This window comes from Gymnoscopelus braueri, assembly GCF_963280865.1.
Source record: "Gymnoscopelus braueri genome assembly, chromosome: 8".
In the NCBI taxonomy this organism is placed as follows: domain Eukaryota; kingdom Metazoa; phylum Chordata; class Actinopteri; order Myctophiformes; family Myctophidae; genus Gymnoscopelus; species Gymnoscopelus braueri.
This window is the reverse complement of record NC_137609.1, coordinates 25,213,181-25,229,639: the sequence shown is the minus strand read 5'-3', so window position 1 is coordinate 25,229,639 and position 16,459 is coordinate 25,213,181. Positions and strand designations below refer to the sequence as shown.

The 16,459-nt window shown below is 40.4% G+C and overlaps 2 protein-coding genes across 2 annotated transcripts; one reads left to right on the top strand and one right to left on the bottom strand.

The window, feature by feature from the left end:
* The first annotated feature begins 1,601 nt into the window (after positions 1-1,601).
* Positions 1,602-8,341, top strand: slc25a15b (solute carrier family 25 member 15b). Its single transcript, XM_080435644.1, has 7 exons — positions 1,602-1,891; positions 2,663-2,773; positions 3,162-3,420; positions 3,544-3,681; positions 4,110-4,285; positions 5,897-6,055; positions 6,239-8,341. The coding sequence occupies exons 2-7, from the start codon at positions 2,719-2,721 to the stop codon at positions 6,355-6,357; spliced, it is 906 nt and encodes a 301-aa protein (XP_080291770.1). The 5' UTR covers positions 1,602-1,891; positions 2,663-2,718; the 3' UTR covers positions 6,358-8,341.
* A 514-nt stretch (positions 8,342-8,855) lies between these two features.
* On the bottom strand, positions 8,856-11,358 carry tm4sf21a (transmembrane 4 L six family member 21a; the record flags this gene model as incomplete). Its single annotated transcript, XM_080434922.1, has 5 exons — positions 8,856-8,982; positions 9,158-9,338; positions 9,454-9,590; positions 9,928-9,993; positions 11,182-11,358. The coding sequence occupies 5 exons, from the start codon at positions 11,356-11,358 to the stop codon at positions 8,974-8,976; spliced, it is 570 nt and encodes a 189-aa protein (XP_080291048.1). The 3' UTR covers positions 8,856-8,973.
* Between the last annotated feature and the right edge of the window lie 5,101 nt (positions 11,359-16,459).

Here is a 16,459-nt window from a genome sequence, read left to right as displayed (position 1 = left end):
GCCTCCAAATAATTGGCAAAACACTAAGATTTTAAATGAAAATATGGCATTATTAAAAAAAAAAAGTAAAACAAATGTCATGCAATTTTTTTCCTTTAAAACCTTGTGTTTTCATTGTGATACCGATAAGTAGGAACTTGAAGTATACTATGTTAGTTCCATTGATCCAAGCCGGGAAATATTGATTGATCTTCAAAAATATACATGCTCTGAAAAAGCATGCGGCCCACACCCATCTGATCATTTAACACAGCAGCGTGATAAGTGATCAGACGGGTGGGCGACGAACGCTTTTGAGATTTTCACGCGGGCCCTGGTCCAGAAAAGGTTGGGAACTGCTGATTTATTGAGGAGACGATGATGATCAATGGTGTCACATACCTGCATTCAAGTCAAACAAAACAAGTATGGAACCCTCACCACTCACCAGTGTCAGCATTCATTCAAAGATCGTGTGTGACTCTAATAAGTGCAGTCTCTGTACTGTGGTGCTGTTCGAATCTAAATCCTGACTGAATTTTTTGAAATATGTTATTGATTTAGGTTGTGTTGAAACGAGGCACATAAATCACTCATTTGCCTCTAATTGTGGGAAATGGGTACGCTACTGTATGTACAATCAGGATAGTGATTATAAGTACAATGGAGAGACCAGTGTATTTATTTTAAAGCTATTGGTAATATTTGATAATGTTGTATAATGTAAAGAGAATGAACAGGAACTATAGGTATGTAAAGTATACTATGTATAAAGGAGTTTGTTCTAGGGGAGGGATGGGCATGGGGTACATTTCTGTTCATCGAAAATAGATCAAAATGAAATATTGATGATTTCTTGTCTGTGATGTAGACAATGTTTTTTTTTATTATAAAAGGCAAAAAATGAAAATATTGATATTGTGTGGGTCTGCTTTTTTTTGGGAGAAATTCATGATTAAATCAGTCTATTACTAATCTAAATGTTTTTAGAGAAATATGTGAGAGGATACTTGTTTAATCTCTTCTGTAGTTGTGAGTAAAAATAAGATTACAGAGGCAAGAGCCATGCAGAGTCATATTGATCAGCTATTAAAGCACATAATTTACTCATTATATATTGGCTATTCCTGCTTTATGCCTTTGTTATTCCGTTTAATGAACTCACATGGTGTATATATGAGGCATAATGTTAAAAACTGGAATAGAAATAACAGCGTCTTTCGTCGTTCTTGGAACTTGCAGCATCGTTTGTAGTCCCAACCGTTTGTAGTCCTAAAACACGGAAGTGACGTTTTGTGGGCGCTCAGTGTTTGCAAATTATAGACTTTTATATTCATTTTAATTTTAATACAACGTGGTTGCGTCGCCTGGCTTCAAATTAAACGTCTTTATTAAAAGGGCGTTTTCCGACATGTTAGTTGTGCGTTCAACCCCTGAGTTATAATATGCTTTCAGCGAAACATCGTGAACCGGAAACAAAGCCATAATTCATGCTCCGAAAATGGCAAATCTACAAGCTCACGGCGCGCCGAAGACGCCACGCGCTGTGAGCTTGCAGATCGGCCATTTTCGACGAACGACACCGTCGTGCGACGAAGTATGAAACCGAAGCCGGCAGTGCTTCTTTTGTCTTTTATTTTGTTATGCAGGTAAAACGTCATGCGCCGACCTCCTCGATCCCTCCATTCATTGATTCATTAATCGTTAGAAAAAGATTAGATGCACGCAGAGAAAGTCCATGTTTTGTTGAGCTTCGGATTTCATACCGATTCGCATGTCATGCCTGTTACATGCCCTGTTAGGACGTGTTTAGCTGGTTGACAACCAACCAGCTACAACCAGTGTTGTCAAAGACAATTGCCTTTGAAATTTGATGCCACAATAACAAGTTCGTCTCTGATCTTCTGAAAAGGTTTGTATGAACTTCATACTATGAAGAAAACTGTATCTATCTCTGTTGTTCTGTAACTATAAAGGTATGTGCATAGATGCAACAGTAACGAAACGTTGGCTAATTTATTTGATATCAAGTTCTGAATTAAAGTGCAAAGTGAAAGATTCACAGAAAACTGTGGACACCTTGACGTTTTAAGTGTAGCTCACGCAGTAGCAGTACAGTACTAGTCACCAAACCGGTCATACAGAATTGGAGCATGATACATCATGGATAACGTTACATACTCGAGTATTTGTCCTTAACCAGACTTGGAGGATGTTGCATAGGGCAATGTGAAGAGCACATGTCGCCCTCTCATGGTTGCGTTCAAAGATCAGCTTAGCTTCTTGAGTGAATAGTGGATATATTGATTTGACAGCTATTAGTTACAGAGTGCTTGATAATGAGTTATATTGATTTATTACTGTGTGTGTGTGTGTGTGTGTGTGTGTGTGTGATACATGTATTTATCTAAAGATAATTACACCATTTATAGTATGGTGATGATCAAAGTGCTTTTAAGTGCTGTAATTCTATTGCTCTGCTTCTGTTGCTCTGATACTAATCTTCAGCTCCCTTTTAATACATATTACCGGACAATTGCTGGGAATTTTGGGCTTTATTATTTTTTCATGATAAAAAGAACCATGCATGTTTGAAAATATGGAAGGAGGAGCAGCGTCGTCTTTTCCTTTTTGTTCGATTACAATATAGATCTTTCAGTCTTAATCTTGGGAACCTTTGCAGGAGCTTTAGCTAGCTGATTCAAGAAGAGCGAACATTGTGCCAACTTCTCAGACACTATGGCCCCACATCCAGTGATCCAGGCCATGATCGACCTTTCTGCAGGAGCTATAGGTAAATACCACATTCCTTCAGTGCACAAAGGTCTGGTGCTTTGACTTACTTGTAAATAACTTATCAGCAGTGGCACCAATAGCCAACAAGTGTGCAATATTGAGAGACCTTTGTCTGACCTGGCGGGATATTTTGCTGACTTCTGTTGTTTATGCACCCGGTCTCTTTGTGCTGCCATTGATTGTGTGCACTGCTCCATGGTGCACAAGCCTGTTCAGTCTGATCCTTATCTGTCTTGACACATTCAGTGTGTGAGTCTGCTGTCATCATCATACATACACGCTGTTCTGTGATGTTTATGATGGCCATAGAAATGTATGTTCAGTACAACACATTGTTCTATTAACTGGGCCTGTTTTTCTCTGTTTCCTTCTGTTATTTGTCCTAGGAGGAGCAGCATGTGTCCTGAGTGGGCAACCATTAGACACTGCCAAAGTAAAAATGCAGACATTTCCTACTATGTATCGGGGCTTTGTCGACTGTTTTACATCTACCTACAGACAAGTTGGTCTACGTGGCCTCTATCAAGGCACCACCCCAGCTCTAATGGCCAACGTTGCAGAAAACTCTGTGCTCTTCATGAGCTATGGCTTCTGCCAGCAGGTTATCCGTGTCATTGCTGGACTAAACAATGACGCAGTACTCAGGTAGGGAGAACCCCAGGATGGTTGTTCGGTTTACATGCAAAGCAAACTGCAGAATTACTCTAAAAAAATTGTTTTTGTGATTTCTGTCTGAAAGAGTTGGTCTCTTCTGTGTCTGTCTTTCAGTGACACACAAAAAGCCTGTGCTGGTTCAGTGGCATCCATCTTCTCCTCTTTTGTATTGTGCCCCACTGAGCTTGTGAAGTGCCGTCTTCAAGCCATGTATGAAATGGAGGCATCCGGCAAGATCGCCAGTGGTCAAAAGTGTGTGTTTGTTTTTGTTTACTGTAAAATTTAGTTTATGCCACTATTTCTTTTTACTGTTGATAAATCACGAGTTGTATGCAGTATTTCTTATCTGCTGGGGGGGGGGGGGGTTGTTTACAGATTTTGTTTAGGCCCTTTTTATATTTTTTTTGGTGGTGGGAATTTGTTTCATAGACCTCATAGCCTACATGTTTGATCATGTAAACACTTGGATGACTTTTTGTTTGTAAAATATTCCTTTTAGATTCAGCATGCAAATGTAGTCACTGTAGACTAACGAAGGTTTAATTTATAATTCATCATATGGCAAAAATTCAGTATTTTCAACAGAAAAACTAAACAAAACTTTCCAGTTGAAAATATGTGTTTTGACAAAGTATACAGTTGATCAGCCTCAAGCCAAACTTCTTCTGCTCTGGTTGAAGAACAGTGTGGTCGGTGGTGAAGACAGTGATGAGGAATGATGGACCACTGGGCTTCTTCCAGGGCCTGACCACCACCATTGCTAGAGAGGTTCCTGGTTACTTCTGCTTCTTCGGCGCCTATGAACTCTGTCGCTCCACATTTGCAGACCATTGGAAATGTGACAAGGATGACATAGGTACAGTACTGGCAAAGAACTACTTCTGCTCTACACACTGGAGAGCCTTCCTTTTCCCTTAGTACCTGTTTTGTACATGAATTTTTGTTGTTGTTAAATACTAAAAGTTTATTAAAACGTTAAAGCTCTAAATTCCGATATTTATTATTGCTATATATAGTTTGTTCAATGACAGGGGTCTCCCTGTCTCTCTAGCTATTTAGTAAACAAAAAATACATTTTCAGGTCACCAATTCCATCCAATCAGGAGAGAGAACCCATTTATGAGCTTCAAATTTATAGTGTTCCATTTCCAGTTTTATCTGCTTTTTTGTTTAATTTTCACTTGTTTCACTTTGAGAACCTAGAGGTCGTCCTACAGGGTGACACTCTGGCCCCCTTCCTGTTCATTATAGCGATGGACCATGCCCTGAGACTTGCAATCAATGGCCGAGAGGAGGCACTGGGGTTCACTCTTGTCCTGAGGAAGTCAAGGCGAGTACACCCCATCATGATAACTGACCTCGACTACGCAGATGACATTGCCCTAGTCTCGGATACAGCTGAGAAAGGAAGGGAACTACTACTGGCAGTAGAAATGGAGTGCAGGAAGATCGGCCTCAAGCTCAATGGCAAGAAAACAGAAGTATTGACAGTTAACACAGGACAAAACCATTGCTACTGCGGATGGGACTGTGCTGGAGGCAGTCGAGGACTTCAAATATGGACCCTCACAGCACAACAGGAAAGGGCCCTGGATGGAGTCTACACAAGAGTGCTACGAATGGCAGTAGGTGTCACATGGACAGCAATGTGGTCCTCTCTACAGGGACCTACCACGGGTCACAGATAAAGTCAGAGAGAGAAGGATGAGGCTGGCAGGGGCACTGGGTCAGGCACCCGGAACTAGTGGCAAGCAAACTGACACTATGGGAGCCAACCCAGGGAAAAGCCAGGAAAGGCAAGATGCGCACCACCTACGTAGATGCACTGCGGCGTGACAGCTCAGCTAACAACACTGTAGAGCTCAAGACCCTGATGCTAGATAGGAGAGTGTGGAGGGCAGCGATTCAGGAGTCCTGAGTTGGTATTGGCTAGACCGCACTCTCGCATCGCATGTTTCATTACTTCCAATTGTTTATCCTGCATCCGGTATGAGTTCTCTCTTCTGATTTTGATGAAATTAATATCCTGAACTGAACATTTATTTTCTGTATAGTATACTATAGTATACTAAAGAGCTGTAAAGATGGGGTGACCCCAGTTATAGCAATGATTACTATGAGAATATAGAGCTATTTCACACTTATTTTAACAAAAGAATATCACTTACACCCCTTTAAATGGTGGTAGTCTTGAGGGTGTAGGGCTGGATAATCCTGGATAATTGTTTTCATTAAGCCATGAACATACTCTTAGGTTTTGATTTGCTCATGTCAAACTTAGTGTGATACATAATGCAGCATTCTATGCACTTTATTATAGGCTTGAATGAGCAGGTGTGTTATTAGCTAAGATGAAACGTAATATGTTATGTTTTATGAATTTGAGCTTGTACTCTGGAGCTCACAAAGTGTGTGTGTGTGTGTGTGTGTGTGTTTGTGTTTTAACTGGTACTGTCAAATGTAACAGGTGTGGCACCGATTGTATTCAGTGGGGGTTTTGGAGGGGCTTGTCTTTGGCTGGTGGTCTACCCTATGGATTGTGTCAAGTCTCGGATACAAGTAATGTCCATGACAGGCAAACAGGCGGGATTCTTCAAAACATTCATGACCATTGCACGCACTGAAGGTAGGAAGAACTTGTTTGTGTGTTAACATCCACCATGGTTTTCATTCGCAAATGTACTTTCAAAACACTTCATTTAAAAAGCAAACAGTTACAAGTGACAAGCTTACTGCATATTTTTCCTCCTTCAAATAGTTGCATCTCAGTTTGTAAACTACCCTGCCTCTGTCATGTTTCCATGTTTAGGAGTGAGGGCACTTTACTCCGGCCTTACCCCCACCATGGTTCGCACCTTCCCAGCCAATGGAGCATTGTTCCTTGGTTATGAAGTCAGCCGGAAGTACATGATGAAACAGTTTGACTAAGTGGTTTCTCCTTCACAATGCATAAAATACCTTAGAGAAGGATTGCTGCTCTGCCAATGGCTAAGGTTTTAAATCAAAGTGAAGTTTTGTAGCCATTGATATGACCTGAACAGTATTCTGCTTGTAGAATCTTTACGTGTGCTGGCCTGGGTATCTTACATTTCATTCTGTTTTGATCTAATTAACACTCCATTTCTTTTGAGTCTGTAGAATCAAGACCCTATCTCATGGAGTACCCCTTATGTCTAAACTTTTTTGTTTTTTTTTACTATTTTGAAAAACATTTTAACAGCCTCCTATAATTTGAGAAACCTCTGTCTGTTTGTAGTGCGTTTGTAGTGGGTGGTGAGACCAAAACTGTTCTGCCCGGTTCTCCTCAGTGGCTGGAGCAATTGATCTGAATTTTCACACAGCCATTCACCATTACCATGTGCACGGAACAGCGAATGTCACATAATGTCAGCTGTTTATTAGCGTTTTTGTGTTCGCTGGCTCCCGGGTTGCCGGTGCGCATATCCCCCCACGGGTATGGACTAGTAGTGAAAATAGCCGATCTACATCAACACGTTGTGAGCTTGTAGATCAGCTATTTGAACTATTTAAAAATGTTTTTCAAAATAGTAAAAAATGCCAAAAAGGTTTATGCATAAGGGGTAAGGCGGCCCGCAAGATAGGGCCCTCTTTGTTTACGTCTTTTAAAAGCAAACGTATAGTTATTAATATTTTCATATTGGGTTTATATATGTTTGGACAAGCCATGTACATTTTCGAAAGGGGTATACATCACTGATATAGCAGTATAATTATATATGGTACTCTCTTAACCAGCGTTGTCTCATTTAAGTATTGTGAACACTCCTGATTCCAATGTTTCTCTGTCTACCTCAGTGGAGTAATACTGTATATACACAGGTGATGTCTTCTCCTCAGATATGAACTACATTGGAATTATTTATGCAGTGTGCTGGTGAACTTCACTTGCTCTTTATAAAGAAAAGCACTCCTTCATTGATAGGGTCGTTGACTCATATCAGTCTCAGAAAGAGAGACTTGTTCCTCTGTGATGCCTAACAAGTAAGCAGCTTTGATCATCACCATGACTGTTGTTTTGGTCATGGAATAGTACACAAAACACAGCTTGATGCAAATCTTGGTTTTGTGCTTTTCGTTTTTACTACATTATAGACAAATACTGATAAAGGAGTAGTTCACCCAAATCTATCAATTATACACCCCACGAAGCCTTGAATTCGTGGAGATTTCGTTCTTCTTGTCGCAATAATTTGATGACCAGCGGAAAGATGCTTATGTCTCCGGTTGGAGACTCCTACCGGAGTAAAATAAGTAGTTTTTTGTATGAACTACTCCTTTAAGGCACAATTGTTTCATATATTTGTTAAAACATGGTTAAATATAGGTATTATAACATGATATGCATATAACAAACTTGAAAATTAATTTTAATATTTTAACATTTTACAATGTTTTAAATTTACAACGATTAATGCCAGGCACTACAAACCTGCCTCCTTTTAAACATAAGCAGCTCTCTGGCCTTTTGGGGCATTGCTCTGTGGCTGTTTAATTGTCCATACTATGATTTTATAATATCAATAGGAATACACTGCTCCTCCGACTTTATCCTTTTGCTACTTTATACGTGCCAAAATGGTACAAATGTTTTTCCTCAGAACATTGTGAAGACTGAGACGGTATTTCTGTATTGCCAAGCTAGCAAAGCAGGCTACTTCTTTATTTTTATTTTGTTATAACGCTGTCTGCCAAGTTTTTAATTAAGTTGCCATTTGTACACTGTCAAACATGCAGGCTTCATTTCAATGCTTAACATGGCGGCTTCATTCCAGTGCTGAACAGTGAAGACAAATGTGTTTTTCTATTAAAAACAAATCTTAACAAGCTCAAATGACACCAATATATTTGTAGATATGTATCTTTATGCAGTACTAGATGAGATTATAGATGCTATAATAAAATGTGCCATTGAAGAATAACCTGGTCCTTGTCATTGGATGGAAACAATTTGATGTATTGCAGTGAAAGTGCAGTGGATGGGCAATTTTTTAAATAATGTACCACACAGTGCTATTGTAAGCTTAATTAATTTAATGCAAATGCAATCTGTTGTATGTGTTCTCAGTATTTTGAAGCAATACTATGTAAGGGTAATACATAAAGCTATAGCCTATACTGTGGCATTTCTTAATGGACAATAAGTATAAAATACATTGTATACTAGACTCATTTAGCATTGGTCTGCTATGTTTACATTGTTAAAAAAAGAAGAAAAAAACATGATTATGGATACATGGATAGCAACTGACCACATTCACACGGCTGCCATTTTGCTCTTGCATCATACTTCGTCATACAGTTATGAGAAACCATCCCCCAAGTATGACATCAGAGCAAAATGGCTGCCATGTGAATATTGTTAATAGTAATGTCCATCAATTGGAGGATTTGTGCTGATGTAAGTCAATGCACATTTCCCCCGGCTTTAATCTTTCTAACCACAAGGGGGCACCAGTCCAGGAGTCTTCATTCATCATGGATATTGTATGGAGAGTTGATGATGAACCATCTACTGTGCAGGATTTACAGAGGCTGTAACAAAAACACCAGATATCATTGTCCCAAATTTTAAATTGTGAGAAAACTGGGAATCAAAGCTTCTGGTTGTATAGTTAGTAGATGTGAAAATACTGACATGTTTATTATACTGTATTTCACCATAATAAACTGGCTTGATATTTTCTTGAATGCTTAAGTGACTGCTTACCCCCTTATTGCGGCAGGTTCCACACAGGCAACCAAAAAAGCCATTGATCATCTGAATGGCACACAGCACCAGTTGCACACCGCTTGCCACCAGCAGGGTAGAGAATAAACCAGTGTTGAATTGTACCACATTCTTGGGCTCACTGCATGTTCCCCACCATGTATGATCTGTCAGATAGCCCCTACAAAAAGTGGAATACAGTATATTAGACAACACTGTGTAAACATATGCATTTGTTTGCACACGAAAAGTTGATAGTGTTCATGAATATCATTTGCAAGTCACTTGTTTGTCACCTGCTGTCTTTAAAAGGTGTTGTCCAAATCAAGATAGTTTTACAGAGTGGTCCATTCTGCAGTCCAAGCACTGCCACAACAAAACTGTAGAGGGCGCCAGCCACCCCAACTGCAGCAAATGCAATGGAGAGGAACATCTGCAGAAGTAAAATAATGAAGGGTCAGACTATTTACATATATAGTCTATTTAAAAACATATTTTTCAATTATATTTTTCATTAATATGATCAGGAATAATTGGAGGAAATGTATTCTATCAAATATTGGAGCCTATGCATTCATCTAGGCATTCCACTCAATGGGGGAAGTAATTACCACATTCCATTCCATATGTGTTAGTCATTGTTTGTGGCAGGGCTCGTTATTTACTAAGTTCATACCTAGCAGCAAGTTAGAAAGAAGCTCCAGAAGACATGAAATAAAATGATTATATATAATAAGTATATTTGTTGCCCCACTGCCTGAAAAGCTCACCCCACAACGGTTTCCACAGCACCCCTGTTTTCCTGTCAAATGGATGTAAAGCGCTGGTACCAACACCTAAGGCGGGAGAAATTAACAGTTTGAGAACACAATACACAATCTGTGGAAACCATGCTCTAAATTAGACTGAAATAGTTGATTAATATATCAATCTGTAATTCTGTCCATTCATGTGGAATTCCACCAAAAAATCTACGCAAACTGAATTGCACCGTCTGATCAGTTGATGGTTAGTCACTTTCCCTTCATGTTCTTTTTACACTTACATTTAGTTGTAGAGAAGCACTATAGTGTATGTTTAGTGTAAACACATCTACAAAACAACAGCAACAGGGTGAATACTGTGTACATACAACTGTCCGCACACATACAAACGATTTATTCAGGCAAGGATTGCAACCTTGATCATGAAAGAGAAGAGAGATCAGGACTTAAGAACCACATGTAGGCCTACCTGTACCTTTATGGGTCTGTAACTCAGAGTGTACACAAGGAACCAACCAACCAACTCTTACTGATCCATTTGGGTCCATGTGTACACTCAGAGTTAAATGAACACTGAAGATTTTACAGTGTAGATTGGGACCCCAAACTACACTGTAAAATGAAATTGAGGTCCATTGCCTAATCAATGCATATGAAACTGGGGGTCCTTGAAATGAATAGGGTTGAGAATCACAGTTTTATATGGATGTTTTGATAGAAGACCTTTCCGCAGTCATCCTCGGACACAGCTCATGACAGAGTCATGCATTATGTGCAATACAATGGTGCTACTAAAGTCGTGTATAATGAAATCCATCACGGCTCTAATTAGACGACTCTTCCACAGTATGCAAGCTTGAGAATCTTAACCATTTCAACACACACCAGGAACCCAAAATATAAAAGCTATTATTTTGTGGCTTTGGCAAATCATTAGGGTTAAACTGTTTTTGAGTGTCTATCTTATTCTATACGTATATGTTATACAGAGAAACACTAAATAAACGTATTTCATACTGTAGCCTACTCCTGGAACATACCAAATAATAACACATGCTAAATTATATGATAAGGCAGTTCTCAAAGTAGGGTCCAGGGACCCTCAGAGTTCCTTGAAGGGGTTCCGAACTGAACCTTTCTGGTCTGTAACTCTGAGAGCTTACAAATGGGTCCATTTGGTTCCATTTGTACGCTCTCAGAGTTATTATGGGGTCCTTGAAATTAAAAAAAGTTTGAAAACCACTGTAATAAGGTACTTACCATTAGTCCGCCTCCAACCAGCCCCCCCATGTATTTGACCTCTTCAGTAATGTGTCCATCTTTAACATATTTGACATCCCAGCCGGGGAAGAACAGCAATATGTTGCAGAGGATGGAGATGACTGCTAGTGGGAACAGACTCCCTCCAACGCAACGGGCGCATCTTCCAGTGCACATTGTCACTTGCTGGATACTACTTTAACTAAAATACTCTGCTTTTCTGATCAGGGAGATCCTTGACTGTGTTTCTTTTAAGCTAGGACGATTCTGGGCTGAAATTTAAATTTAAAAAATACTGTTGAAAAATAGCTTTTCCCCCCGTCTCTCAACTAACACTAATTCAGAGGAATGGAGATATGGAGATATACACTAAAAGGGTGGGGTGCTTTAGTGTGGGAGGTGTATCTCAAGTCATAGGGCTGGGATGGGCTGCTGCAGAAAGTAACATGGCTTCTTCTCTGTTGTATTGAGAGGAAACAATTTGTTCTGTGGTAATAGGTGTTTTCTGAGTTACACACTTTAATCTTATCAAATGTAATGATAGCGACTACTTTAAAACAGGAAGGGAATTTCCGGTAAGCTCGACAGTAGGCTACAACACTAAACTGTAGCCCTATGTATTCACTGTTGTTGTATTTACATACCAGGACCAGGGCTGGACTTTAGACCAATGGCAGTGCTGTTTGACTTCAACTGTAACTGTAAACCTTTGTTGATGATTAATCATGAATCACTCTTACTGTATTTAAACGGTCTCATTATTTGCTGAATGTGATTTCATATTAACATGTCCAATAAATGTATAAATGGTAAGCATGAATTTAAATACAATTCGTAAAAATATTTCAGAAATAGCAGATCTACAAGATCAAAACACGTCAGATTGTGATGCGTTGCAGTTATATTCACAAAACAGTCAGTACTATAGTACTGACTATGGTGCTGACTATGTTTAATGACAATGGTGCTGACTAGGTTAATAGTGCTGACTATGGTACTGATTTTGGTGCTGACTATGGTTAATGAGTATGGTACTGAGTAAGGTGCTGACTATTTTAATGACTATGGTGCTGACAATGGTTAATGACTATGGTGCTGGCTATGTTAATGACTATGGTGCTGACAATATTAATGACTATGGTGCTGACTATGTTAATGACTATGGTGCTGACAATGGTTAATGACTATGGTGCTCACTATGTTAATGACTATGGTGCTGACTATGGTGCTGACAATGTTAATGACTATGGTGCTTGTCACGGGGCAGCCCGTGCCCTATACATAGACACACTAAGAGGGAAGGGACTATTTGTAGCATATGATTTTTACCTGTATTCAATGTAGAAATGAGACAGACTTCAGGGGTTCAAACTTGGTTTATTTAAACACTGTTTATTGGAACTGATCTGAAATGTTTGTTTGTCACCTGGTCTTTCCTCTGCAGTACTGGCACCCTCTGAATCTGACTGGTGGTAACTGCCGAAACAGAGCAGGCTAGTCAATTGGGTTTAAGAAGGGGTGGAACGTGCCATGTACTGTAGAGGAGGAGGGGTGTTTGACAATGTTAATGAGCAAAGTATTTCTATGTCTTTTTGAAGTAAATGCAAACCCAAAATGGTGTTTAGTTTAAAGTACAACATCTATTTATGTGGTAGATTATTTATTCATCAGATAGTTGTAAGCTTGTAGATAAGCTAATTTTGAGGTTAATTGTTTCTGTGCTTGTGGTAGGATCCACTCCCTATTTAAGGGAGGCTGCAAGTGACAGTCAGTTAGTTGAACTTGGCAAGCAAAGCGTTAACAGCCGTGAGACAGGGCTGCCAGGGCCCTTAGTTAAGGGATAGCCTTGTTGTGCAGTCACTGTATGGTTTGTTTTTGTAAGTCTATTTTTCCACGTCTTATTTATTTATTCACTATCTACCTGCTGCATATTGGACGGTTTTCCGGAGGTGTGAGAGAAATAAAACTCAACGATCTTCAAATTCTGAACTTGTTCATTTTTGGAGCCTTGGCCGCTTGGTCAACCTTTACAGTGCTGACAATGTTAATGACTATGGTGCTGACTATGTTAATGACTATGGTGCTGACAATGTTAATGACTATGGTGCTGACAATGTTAATGACTATGGTGCTGACAATATTAATGACTATGGTGCTGACAATGTTAATGACTATGGTGCTGACAATGGTTAATGACTATGGTGCTCACTATGTTAATGACTATGGTGCTGACAATGTTAATGACTATGGTGCTGACAATGTTAATGACTATGGTGCTGACTATGTTAATGACTATGGTGCTGACAATGTTAATGACTATGGTGCTGACTATGTTAATGACTATGGTGCTGACTATGACTAGATGAAAAAAATAGATGACTATAGTAAATGACTATAGAAATGAAAAGAGATGACTATAGTACATGACCATAGAGATGACAAAAAATAGATGACTATAGTACATGACTATAGAGATGACTATAGAGATAACAATAATACATGACTAGAGGTGACTATGGAGATGACTATAGTACATGACTAGAGATGACTATAACTATATGTTAATGACTATGGTTAATGACTATGGTGCTGATTATGACAATGACTGTTAATGACTATGGTGCTGACTATGTTAATGACTATTGTGCTGATTATGGTTAATGACTATTGTGCTGACTATGGTACTGACTATGATTTATGACTATGGTGCCACTGCTGACTATGTTAATGACTATGGTGCTGACTATGATAATGACTGTTAATGACTATGGTGCTGACTATGTTAATGACTATTGTGCTAATTATGGTTAATGACTATTGTGCTGACTATGGTACTGACTATGATTTATGACTATGGTGCCACTGCTGACTATGTTAATGACTATGGTGCTGAATACGGTCAATGACTATGGTGCTGACTATGGTTAATGACCATGGCGCTGCTGACTATGGTGCTGACTATTTTAACTAGAAGTTCGGCCCGTGCTAGCGCCCGCGCCCACGTAGCGCCCACTTGGCAGCGCATATCAGTGGCATAGCGTCATAGCGTCATGAGGGCCAGTGGGGCCATGGCTCGGTCAGTAAAGACCCTCTAGCGCGTATTCAAAATCTCCAGAGAAAACATCCGTGGGCTCCCATTGGTTCACCGATCTGTGTGCCCGCCCTGTGTCCCTCCTCCTCCCCAATGTACAGTATTGAGAGCCCTGACGTCACAACATTTGGAGCGATGGCCACTGCACTCTGGTTGGTTGGGGTACACCTAGGGCCCAGGTAGAACCCACTTAAAGCCCGCATGGGCAAACCCAGTCAGGACCCGCCTCGGTCCCACATAAACTTGCCTAGTTGGGGCCCACCTAAGGGCCATGTAGAACCTACTTATAGCCCACATGGGCATCCCAGTTAGGACCCACCTCGGCCCCACATAGAATTGCCTAGGTGGGGCCCACCTAAGGCCCAGGTAGAACACACATACTATATCCCACAAGGGCATCCCAGTTGGGACTCAAGTGGATCCCGCTGACATTGCCGACATGGGGTCCATATGGTTTAGTAGCCCACCTTGAAACCATATGGGAACTACGTTGGCGTGCTGGCTAGAATGCAAACGCTGTGTCATACCTGTAGTGTGTAGTTTGATGTTGTGTGTGTGTAACAGACATACCTGCAGTGTGTAGATCAATGTCCATATGAAAGTCAATGACCAGCAGTGTCTTTTGTTCCTCCAGCAGAGTTTCTAGTGTCTCTATCTCTCTCTGGAAGAGGTTGCACATGAACTCTGCAGCCGCACTGAGGCGCTCCAACACAAACACTCTGACATTAAGCTGCTTCACACAACAAACATCAGCACCACGCTGCTGTTTGTCCAAAACACACAATATCTCCTCTCCCACCGACGTCATGTGTTCATTTATCGACAGCCGTACAGACTCCATTTGACACATTTTACCTCGTTTATCCAGCTCTCACTGACTCTCCCCTAATAGGACCGAAATTATCTGAAATTACTACATTTCAGGTCCATAAATGTGTTGTGAGAGCCGAGAGGCCTGCAGATTGCAGGAATGCCCAAGCCAAGCAAGGAGAGGTATGAGACAAGAGGCTGCTGTAGTCTGCACTCTGCAGCAATACCCGTCTCAAGCCAAGAGCCCAGCTGGCATTGGCAAAATTCTGTTCAGTGTCTGTGACAATGGACCCTTCGCTAAACCCCACCCCAAAAACGATTGTCCAATGCCAGCTTAGCAACCGTTGTTAGCCTGGCATAGGTCTGGCAAGCTTTCGTCACCTGCCATAGCTGTCAATGTTATTTCGCCCGCACACATACAATCATTTGCAACATAATAGCAAGAATAGGGATACCATGATAACGCAATGGTGACTATGAACCACGTACCCAAACCCGTTGGAGGCTGCTTTTCCCAAGCTGAAATCTGCACTTAAACTGCAAGGCTGCATGGCTGTGTTGTTGAACACATGTACACAGCTTAACGTCAGGAAAGTTACAGGACTCACTCGCCCAGGTGGTGTCAATAATAGGCTACTAATCACCGTAATAGTAACAAAATTCAGAATCACAGCGCTGCCTGTTTCGGATTCCGCACGTTAAAGTATATTAATTCATTTGTTTGTCTATTTATTAACTGCTACTGCAGTCTACATGAAAACTCCTGTTAAAGTCAGTCATGGATCAACTTCAACCTGGTGTTTGCACTTTCTCCATTTACGGTCCGTACATCTATATAAACGTTCAGATTTCAAATATAAAGTGATTACCCCATGGCCACGGCCGATGTTACAATTATGCACGGGACTCTCAAAAGTACCCGTATATTCTGTATTGTTCAATAAAAAGCATTTTAATCCGATCAGTGGCCATTTTCTCATAATGTATCAGAGTGCAATACACCTACCAACCGATAGGGTCGCTCAGTTGAAAGCATATGGAGAAAATGGCCACCGATCAGATTAAAATGCTTTTTATTGAACAATACGGATGATACGGGTACTTCTGAGATCCCGTACATAAATGTAACATCTGTGGCCATGGAATAAGCACTTTATATTTGAAATATGAACGTTTATGTAGATGTACGGGCCGGGCCATAAATGGAGAACATGCAAACACCAGGTTGAAGTTCTACCATGACGGTCGTGACAGTCGACCATCGTGTATCCATGGCTATTACTCCCTCTAACATTTCCCATGTTTTTAGTTTATTGAAATAATGTCATGCACATTTGTCCAGTGCATAGCCTACTGCAGGCCTTGTTGACTAGATTT